Genomic DNA, 10766 nt, shown 5'->3' on the forward strand with positions numbered 1-10766 from the left:
AGGCCCACATCTTCAAAGTGATTTCAGTAGTGTTTGGCACTTAAATACCCTTTGAGGATCTGGGCCCCACTGTCTCCACACTACCCTAGTTTTCCACTTTCCCATGGTGGCATGACTTCCTGAGGACAGTTGCCCCAAAGTCCCCTGCTGTGGTGGCAATGTTCCCAATGCGAAGAAGGAAAAAGTTTATGCTGCAAATTCTCTGCAGTTTTGAAGGAAGATGATTAGGAGAGTGATGATCTTCTGTTGCTTCCTCTCCTATGCCACAGAGCCGTTTGTCCTGTGGCATACTATTGGGATTTTGTGGTTCCCAATACATACCCATAAAAGGACTTTTGTGGGATCAGCTGTGGCTCCACTCTGTGTGCTGCCTCCCCACCATTTCATTTACACCTGCTTTGAGTCCTCTTCACACTTGTACGGGGAGATTTTGGCAAACCAGTAAAGTGCCTCAAACCACTACGGCTTATTGTTAAAAGCAGCCTATTCAGCAGTCTCAGCTTGACCAAGGCCGGAGGGGAGGGGGGTTTGGGGTGCCACAGAAAGGGCAGCTTGACCCCACGTCCTTCCTGATAAGAATTGTGTTGAAGTTGCTGATACATGCATTTTAAAAGAGCAGGATGTGCCCCAGGAATGTCTACTGGGGTCTCAAGGCTGCAAACTCTGGAAAAACTCACTGGTTAATCAGTAATCAGAAGGAACCTCTTGCTTGACCATTGAAACGGCTTACTTAACAAGTTTTCTTGAAGGGACATGTCATTCTATTACTAATGTATAAATAAGGGGGGAAAGTTTGAGATAGTTGGACTCTTTTGGGATTCTTTTTGGACTCTCCCTCTGGATACATCTTGTGGTCTCTACTGGCAGACGGAAGATTTGGCCACCGGAAGCCTGCTGCTGTGTCACTCGAGAGCCACACTCAGCTTTGGTAATTATCAAGGGTTGGAGGTGTTTTACTAATCTGTTGCGGACGTGTGTAAGTGCTTAAGACTAAGTAAAGTTTAGCTTTAAGTGAAAGCACTCTTGTGTTGTCCAGTTTGTGCCAGCCATCTATCGGTCGACAGCCGTGTCTCCCCTGATTTATTTCCTGACACCACCCCGCCCAGAGTAAAAGTTACCAAGAGCTTTGGGTTGAAAGAACCCCAGGTAACAACACTCACTAGTGGAAGAGATGATAGGGCCCCTGAGTATTCAGCTAGTAGCTTTTCCTGGAGTTTCTTAATTAACTTCAACATTGCACACTTGGCTATAGGGGGGGGGGGGGGGAGGTAGGGGAGGGGGAGAATAGCCCAGTACAAGAAGAAATACATCTGTTCTTCAATTAATCTGTGAATGTTCTAAGGGCTGCCCTCACTCAGCTACCCTCTGTCAGTGATTGCAAACATACAGAGCTCAAGACATGGACACAATGAAGGAACATTGCTTTCCCCCGGCATTGGCTTTGTGTGTCAGTTTTGCCAAAAGCCAGAACAAACTGGCACATTCTGCAGAAAGTTGTACAGAAATCCCAAGATTTGCACAGCATGGATTTATAGGTTTGTGATGTTGCACTCCATAATGTTTTATGTAAATATGCTTATGAGTGTGAATATGATGTAACTGGAATATGCTTTATACAAAAGGTTTCTTGTAAGGTATCATTACAAAGCTTATGATCTACTGAACGTGTTCATACCATTTGTTTGCATGTATTATTTCTATGTCTGGAGTTAGGAGAATAAGATATAAACTTGTATTACTGATGTAAACATATTAAGTAGAAGCCATTAAGGGTGCTTCAGAATCAATGACCTGTAAATGGCTCTGTTTACTTGCAAACCTTCCTGGGTACGTGCGGGCCAGCCCTGGAAGAATGGAGGCTGGGGTTTCACAGGACATGTGAAAATGTTACCTGATACTGGAATCCTTAAACCTGGTGCTTTTCCATTTAGAAGGAGGGGTGGTAACCCAGAGAGACAAAAGATTCCAACCTTGTGCCAAAGCTATAAAAGGGGGTGGAACAGAACAAAGGAGGCTAGCAGTCATGAGAACACCCCTGCTTTCCACCTAAGATGTCTGCTGGAACTAACAAGGGCTGAAAGGATTAGGCCCAGACTAGGAAGGAGTCTAGTCTGTGAAAGAAGCTTATTGGAACATCTCTGAGGGTGAGATATTACCTGTAATCAGTTTCTTAATGTATTAAACTTAGGCTTGCGCGTTTTTGCTTTATTTTGCTTGGTGACTTACTTTGTTCTGTCTGTTATTACTTGAAACCACTTAAATCCTACTTTTTATACTTAATAAAATCACTTTTGTTTATTAATGAACTCAGAGTAAGTGATTAATACCTGGGGGAGCAAACAGCTGTGCATATCTCTCTATCAATGTTATAGAGGGCAGACAATTTATGAGTTTTCCCTGTATAAGCTTTATACAGAGTAAAACAGATTTGTATGGGTTTGGATCTCTTCGGGAACTGCGTGTCTGGGTGCTGGAGATAGGTGTCCTGCTGAGCAGTTTTTGGTTCAAGTCTGCAGCTTTCGAGGCGTGGACCAGACCTGGGTCTGTGTTGCAGCACCCTCGCGTGTCTGTCTCAACAAGGCATGGTTCTGGAGTCCCAAGCTGGCAGGGAAAACAGGCTCAGAGGTAATTTCAGCACAGCAGGTGACAGTCCCAAGGGGGTCCCTGTGACCAAATCTGTCACAAGTTTTTTTTTTGTAGTTAACTGCAAGAGTTGAATGCTTTGTAAGAGCTCTTTAACTCCTCTGTCTTGTTCTTTGTTTTACATCCACAGGGCTTAATATTCAAAGAGAAGGTTCTCCAAAAGAAGTCAAGGCACGAGGAATGAAAAGCAGCTTTTAGAATCGTCTATATTTATATGGATCCTGTTGCAGAGTATGATGCTGCTGCAATGCTTGAAACTGTGTATGAAATTAACTGAAAAAACTACTCCCTACTTTGAGGCAAAAATTCATTAGTATTCTCCCTCTCAGGAGTAAGGGATGTTAAAGAGGCTTTCTGTTAAAAGTTGAAGGGCTGTTGTATTTTTAATGTGTCTAGAGTTCAGACAACTGGGAAAAAAAACCCAGCATAATAGCATGAAGCAGACAAAATTTCTTGTAGAAATAGTGATGTATGCAGGATAAGATACAGCTCTCATAAGCAATGGATTTTAAAAAGCAGAAGTGGCAAAAGAAGTTAGAGCTGCAACCATGGGACACACTAATTAATGATCTGGAGGATGGCGTGGACTGCACTCTCAGCAAGTTTGCAGATGACACTAAACTGGGAGGAGTGGTAGATACGCTGGAGGGTAGGGATAGGATACAGAGGGACCTAGACAAATTAGAGGATTGAGCCAAAAGAAACCTGATCAGGTTCAACAAGGACAAGTGCAGAATCCTGCACTTAGGACGGAAGAATCCCATTCACTGTTACAGACTAGGGACCGAATGGCTAGGAAGCAGTTCTGCAGAAAAGGACCTAGGGGTTACAGTGGACGAGAAGATGGATATGAGTCAACAGTGTGCTCTTGTTGCCAAGGCTAACAGCATTTTGGGCTGTATAAGTAGGGGCATTGCCAGCAGATCGAGGGACATGATCATTCCCCTCTATTCAACATTGGTGAGGCCTCACCTGGAGTATTGTGTCCAGTTTTGGGCCCCACACTACAAGAAGGATGTGGAAAAATTGGAAAGAGTCCAGCGGAGGGCAACAAAAATGATTAGGAGGCTGGAGCACATGAGTTATGAGGAGAGGCTGAGGGAACTGGGATTGTTTATTCTGCAGAAGAGAAGAATGAGGGGGGATTTGATAAGCTGCTTTCAACTACCTGAAAGGGGGTTCCAAAGAGGATGGATCTAGACTGTTCTCAGTGGTACCAGATGACAGAACAAGGTGTAATGGTCTCAAGTTGCAATGGGGGAGGTTTAGGTTAGATATTAGGAAAAACTTTTTCACTAGGAGGGTGGTGAAGCACTGGAATAGGTTACCTAGGGAGGTGGTGGAATCTCCTTCCTTAGAGGTTTTTAAGGTCAGGCTTGACAAAGCCCTGGCTGGGATGATTTAGTTGGAATTAAGTCCTGCTTTGAGCAGGGGGCTGGACTAGATGACCTCCTGAGGTCCCTTCCAACCCTGATATTCTATGATTCTAAAGGCAATGTAGATAAAGCCTCTGTTTTCTGCAGTTCCTGTTCCATGCTATCAAGTATCAGGGGGTAGCCGTGTTAGTCTGTATCTACAAAAACAACAAAGAGTCTGGTGGTTGTTCCATGCTATGACACTAACTCTTCTTTCTTTTCTCTCTTCCTTTGCTATGTATCTCTGTGGTAATATCACTTAACTAAGCAGAGCATTCTGTTTTTGGATGGTTCGTATGAAATACGTTATAACTTGCCAATTCATTTGACTATGAGTAAAGCAATTCAAATGGTGGAGTTCAATGAGGGTGACAAACCGTTCTTAGCTTTCCCTTTCAAAACAATATATGCACTTCAAAAAAAAACAAAAAAACGTTTTCAGTCTGCAGCATGCCAGCATCTATAAGTTGCTGAGAAATAGAGGGCTGTTTATCACAACAAATGCACTGAATGGAAAGAGGACAATGAAAGCAAAACAAATCAAACAGTAAATTCTCTAAGGGAAAATAATATACATTTGATAAATATCTTTCCCTTGGCAAGACAATGCAATAATCTTTGCCTTTCATTGGGCTTGTTTTACGCTAAGTTGGCTTGTGCATTGCGTATTAGCTAGTTTTTCGGGCTTGTTAGGGTTTTTAAAGTAGCTTGTAGTTTCTTTTTTTTTTTTTTTTTTAAATTGGCTCCTGGGCCCAGCCAATCAGAAAGCTCAAATGGTGGTGCTTGGCATTTGGGTCCTCCAGCTGCTGCCCTTGCCTGCAACACCCTCTCTGCACACCCCCTTCCCACTCCTACAACCAGACTTAGCACTGTCACCAGCAATATCTTAGTTTTTTGGAACTGGACAGAAAGACTTGTCAGGATAAAGACTGCAATTTTTGTTATCTTACCAGAACACAAATCTATAAAATTATATTTGCTTCCCACGTTGGAGAAAAAAGGTAGGGGACACTAAATACAGATTCCACAAGTGAACGACTTCACAGATCCCTGTTCCCACTATTTTCTAATGATTTCCACAAGCATGTCTTATCCATGTAACAACACAGCTGACACTGACACATCATGCGAGTGCTTCAGATATTCATAAACGTTATGTGCAGGCTGGGACTCTTTTTAAAGCTCCTTATAGAAAAGGATAAGAATATTTTAAAATGAGTGAATTAAAAAAAAAAAAGTGACCACTCCTTTAATCTCTGCACCAAAAAATATGATTAAATACAGTTAAATCCAGATCAATGTTTTATTAGAAAATACGTTCTTGTTCTCTTCATCTAATGCCAGGAGGCAGCTAAAGTTACCCAAATTCCTAGACTTATAGGCAATTCTTTGGCATAGCAGTTCATCAGAAGTAAGTAGTGGGTTTTCATAAGGAGTCTTAAATTGTGCATCTACTTGCTTTTGGGAAAATAAACTCATTAAATGTTTGTGGACTGTCATTTGCCAGAGATGAAGATTAATTCCTGTTTCCTGGATTGGGCAGATTCTATAATGAAAGAAGTACTGTATCTCTCTTACTTCAGTATTTCTTCCAGCATTAGGTAATAATTGACATCTCTTCCCTGTCTCTGCTCTCATTTAGCATGTTGATAATGCTTTTGAAGTATTTCACAAATTCCATGCGGACATCCTCAGGATCTTCTTCCAGGCTGGAATGTATTAGTTTCAGTTTGTTCAGTGGTGAAGCTTTGAAGTTAGACACAAAAAATTAAAAATAAAGGTTACTATATTCATTTTAATACAAATACATTTACAGTTTTCTTGAGTTTACAGGACTGTTTATACTACAAAAAGCATTTGGAAATCCAGATGCATTAAGATACTGCTGTCCAGCATAACATGTAACCTTTAAAAAGTGATGCATCATCATCATCAGTAATACAATGAACTAAGTTCATCGATGGATAAATCCTTTGGAAAACTGAAAGGATATATTTTGCAATCACATATTTAGACACAAAGTGAAATCCAGCCAATATGTAAGAACTGTAATCAATTCATTTAAGATATTATTTAATCACTTTGAAATTTAAATGTAAAAATCCTTTATAATCTTAAAAATGTTTGGAACAAGTAGATCTACCCATTGTGATTCAACTATTCAAATTAGAAATTGCTTACGCACTATCAAATTCAGAAAAATCTTAGCTAAGCAGCAATGAGGGGAAAGTAAACACAAAGTGTATAGTACAGGTTAATGGAGGTTTAATCTGCTGTAATGTGGGAATAGTTCTTGAAGCTTTAGCTTTCCAGTCTGATTATTCTATATGTTTTTTATTATGGACACACACAACACTTTCCAGAATTGCTTTTTAGTTTTTATTGTGCAGTACACACTTACAGCCTCTCCTTACAAGTTCTGATACTGTATAGTTCTATTATCTTTTATTTAGATGTCATTTTCTGAAATATGTTTTCCTCCATATTTCTTCATGTTAACCATTTCTAGATGGCTTCTTTGAAACTCCTGTTGAAAAGCCAAATTAAAACAGGACCTTTTGATAGAATATCTGTCTCACGGATGCAGTCAGCTTCTTCCATCAAAAGATCTGGGGACTGAGTTTCTTCTTACTTACACTGGTGTACGTCACAGCACTACCACTGAAGTCAATTTTACTGGTGTAATGCAATATAACTGAAAAGAGCATGAGGTCCTTAACTTTTCAAATCCATCTTTGTTTCCATCTTCACTAGTGACATATCAGTTTACTCTCATTTGGACTAGATGGCTTCAATTTAGATGCATGTAATATTGAGTTTTTAGACACCTTTGTACAAGGAAAATAATCTCTTATTTCATTGAGCTACTCCTGGTGTGCTTATAAAATGGTGATTTAAAATGCCTCTACAAGTGGTTGCTAAATAGACAAAACTACAGAGGGACCATATTAAAGTAACAAACCCTCATGCAAGTGATGAAGTGTTATTTAGGACTTGCTATCAGGAGATCTATTCCTGGCTCAGCCATAGACTCTCTGAATAACTTTGTTTTCCCATCTGTGAAATGGGGATATATTTACCTATCTACCAGCTATGTTTTGAGATTTACAGTAATTCATTCATGGTTACACTTTGAGATCCTCAGATAGAAAAAATTATAGAAACGCAAAAAGTCATAGAGTCACCAGCTTTGAAAGTTAAGCTGATAATTAAAAATCTGTTTCATCTTCTTACCCAAGGATAGGTTTTCTGTGTCCCCTGCACTGCCTGGCTTGTGGTGTGCAATTAGGAGACACTGGCTATCTAGTAACTGCTGTTGCTGCACAAAGCAGGAATACCACATTTCAATTTCCTTCAGGTGACTGGGCAGTTCTGGGTTGAAGACTATTACAACACCATGGGAGTCTTTCATCAGAGCTGGCCAGCAAGTTTCAAACCTTGAAAAGCAGGTAAATGGAAAATGGTAAGGTTGGTAGACCCAAAAATAGCAACTGTTTTTACTTAATATTTACTTAAAACTCCACATAGTTTATGTATTTTGTTTCTCCTCAAACACAGATGCTTCCGTGTTTTTCCCTATAAAAATTAGGAAGCTTGCAGTCAATATGGCAAACTTCAAACACATTTTTGTCCTAGACAAACACTAATAAGCCTCCTAATTTAGTCAGAGTCAGAGTCCAGAAGAGACCACTAAACCATCAAATCTGGCCACCTGTATATCACAGGCCATCCACCCCACCTAGCACCCACACACTAAACCCATCACAAGCAACCCCATCATACAATTGCACTCATAAATTTGTCCATCTCTCTTAAAACTAATTACATTGTGTCTCCCCCACCCCCCAACTCCTACAGGAAGGCTGTTCCAGAATCTCACTGCTCAGATGGTTCAAACCTTCTAATTTCCAGCATGAATGTATTGATGGCCAGTTTATATCCATTTGTTCTTGTGTCAACACTGTCCTTTAGCTTAAATTGCTAAATTTGTTCTACTCCACAATGTAACATTTGGTTAAAGATGTGTTTAAATCCTTCTCCTAAACAGCTGACTTGTGGAGTGGTCCCAGTCCTACAAATTGATCAGCTTAAACATGACTCTTCCACTCACACAGAGCCCCATTGACTTCAACAGGTATAGTGTCTGGCCAGGTGGATCAGTTTAAGGGATTGGGGTCCCCCCCAATCATCTAGGTCCCAATCCCATATTCCTTGTGCACCTAGAACTCCTGCTGAGCTCTTAAGAGTAGTGCCTGCTAAGCTCTCAAAGATCACCACCAACTTGATCTGGTAACAGTTCAAAAAGTGAGTTAGAAATAGTTTCAGATTCTACACCTGCCCTTTAATCCCCCTGACAATTTGTGGTTTTACAACCAAGTTTTCCTTTTTTTTTTTTTAAATGTTTTCTATTTCCAGCTGTTGTGAACCTACTCCCTCACATTTCCTCCACCATAATAGGGCAAAAAGACAGACTTAAAACAATTTTATTAGCACACATGAGTCCCAATCAAGACTGGGCCCCAACTGTACTTAGCTCTGCAGAAATATGTACAAAGCTACTCCCACAAAGGACTTAATCTAAGAGTTGTCAAATACAGAAAGCAAGTAAACTGAAAAATAGCAAAATATTTTTCCTCTAACCTCAGTGGTGAGTAAGAGAGACTTCAGAGAAAAGTGTGATTTTTAAGTTGATGCTGTCCAAATATTTGAGTACTTTAAGAGACAGGGAGTGACCTTGTCTCAAGGTTTGTCTTCACTACCGTGCTAAATTGGCACCACTGCCATTATGTTGTCTGATTTAGACATATTACATTGACGGGTGAGCGCTCTCCCATCCACGTAATTACTCTACCTCAGTGAGAGGCGGAAGCTATATCGGTGGGAGAAAGTAGATAAGGAAGTGTTATTTACTCCTTCTCATAATACAAGAACTAGGGGTCACCAAATGAAATTAATAGGCAGCAGGTTTAAAACAAACAAAAGGAAGTATTTTTTCACACAACACACAGTCAATTTGTGGAACTCTTTGCCAGAGGATGTTGTGAAGGCCAAGACTAAAACAGGGTTCAAAAAATAACTAGTTACATTCATGGAGTATAGGTCCATCAATGGCTATTAGCCAGGTTAGGCAGGAATGCTGTCCCTAGCTTCTGTTTGCCAGAAGCTGGGAATGAGCGACAGGGAATGGATCACTTGATGATCACCTGTTCTGTTCATTCCCTCTGGGGCACCTGACATTGGCCACTGTTGGAAGACAGGATACTGGGCTAGATGGACCTTTGGTCTGACCCAGTTTGGCCGATCTTATGTTCTTACGATATTAGGGAGACAAGATGGGTGAAGAAGAGCTCTGTGTAAACTCAAAAGCTTGTCTCTCTCAACCACCAGAAGTTAGTCCAATAAATTATATACCTCACCCACCTTGTTAAAATAACGTGAAGTGTCACAAACACTAAAACCCACTTACTTTTGATCACCGCCACAATCCCACAGCTCAAATCGACACCCCGCCCCTTTACTGTTGCCATTCATATTTGGTTTCTCATATTCCAGGATCCTAAAAACAGAAGTGGATTTAGGGTATGATAAGATTCTACAACAAGGCCATCCTGGAAAGAGCATGACATCCCCTGAGGGAACCCTTCGTAAGGGTCTCCTTTCAGTAAGCATGGTGCGTGGCTTCACTCACCTCACTCCTTGAGTGGGGACGTAGCTACTAATGCCTTCTGTGCTCTCTGACAAAAAGTTTGCCACGACGGATTTTCCAGACTGTCAGAAATGGGAGCAAAAGGCACTTGTGTTAATAAAACAACACCCGTACCGTTGGCAGCAGGGCTCAGGGGGGAGGGCTGCATATCCCAGTTTGGAGCAAGATTTGTGCTGTTTGGGGTGGAGGGCTACTTCCATGTCCACAGAGGTGGGTCCAGGGGATCTTTGTGGGCTTGGATCCAGCTCCCAGCTGGGCTGTTCATGTTGAGGGGGGGCGGGGGGGGGGACACACCAGACCCTGGAGCCGCAGTTTGGCCACGCGGGTGAGACACATACAAGGCTCAGGAGTGGGGGCGGGGCTCGCTTGGCTCATCACACGGGGGCGCCTAGGAGGCTCTGGGATGGGGCCCCCGCTTGGGTGCGCCTGTGGGGCACGTCCGAGGCTCAGGGGTGCAGGGCCCCGCCACACGCACGGGGCCTGTTCGCGGGGGGGGGGGGACACACGGGATCGAGGAGACTCCCCGGGGGCTCTACTCAGCCGCCGGGCCGGGCACCCACCTCACTGGGGCCCACGAACAGGATCTTGGCCTTCAGCATCCCGCGCGCTCCCCCGACGGCCTGGGACGGGCCGCGCCGCCCCGGACTCTCCTGCCAGCCAGCCCCGAGCCCAACGGCGCGGCTGCCGCGCGGCGCCCTAGCAACGCGGCGTCGTTGTCAAGGGCGCAGGGACGCCGGCCAGCGATTGGAGCGGAGCATGGGTCACGTGGAGCAGGGAGCTCTCTGCAGCACGTGACCCCTCTCCCAGGTTCTCTCCCCCTCCCTTTCTCCAGCCCCCCTGGCACTTATTTCACTCCAGCCCCTTTCTCGCCCCCTGACCTTCCTTTCCTGGTGTTCAGCTGCTCTATCTCCCCTTATCTCACTCCAGCCCCTTTCTCTCCCCCTGACCCTCCTTTCCTGGTGTTCAGCTGCTCTCCCCCCTTATCTCACTCCAGCCCCTTT

At 43.0% G+C, this 10766-nt stretch overlaps 1 protein-coding gene across 1 annotated transcript; it reads right to left on the reverse strand.

Annotated features, from left to right (window-relative positions):
- Window positions 1-5347: 5347 nt before the first annotated feature.
- On the reverse strand, window positions 5348-10469 carry IFT22 (intraflagellar transport 22). Its single transcript, XM_054008207.1, has 5 exons — window positions 10326-10469; window positions 9748-9827; window positions 9526-9615; window positions 7293-7495; window positions 5348-5804 (listed from the first exon to the last, which is right to left on the reverse strand). The coding sequence occupies exons 1-5, from the start codon at window positions 10362-10364 to the stop codon at window positions 5656-5658; spliced, it is 561 nt and encodes a 186-aa protein (XP_053864182.1). The 5' UTR covers window positions 10365-10469; the 3' UTR covers window positions 5348-5655.
- Window positions 10470-10766: the final 297 nt, after the last annotated feature.

Source organism: Malaclemys terrapin, chromosome 18 (assembly GCF_027887155.1).
Source record: "Malaclemys terrapin pileata isolate rMalTer1 chromosome 18, rMalTer1.hap1, whole genome shotgun sequence".
Lineage (NCBI taxonomy): Eukaryota > Metazoa > Chordata > Testudines > Emydidae > Malaclemys > Malaclemys terrapin.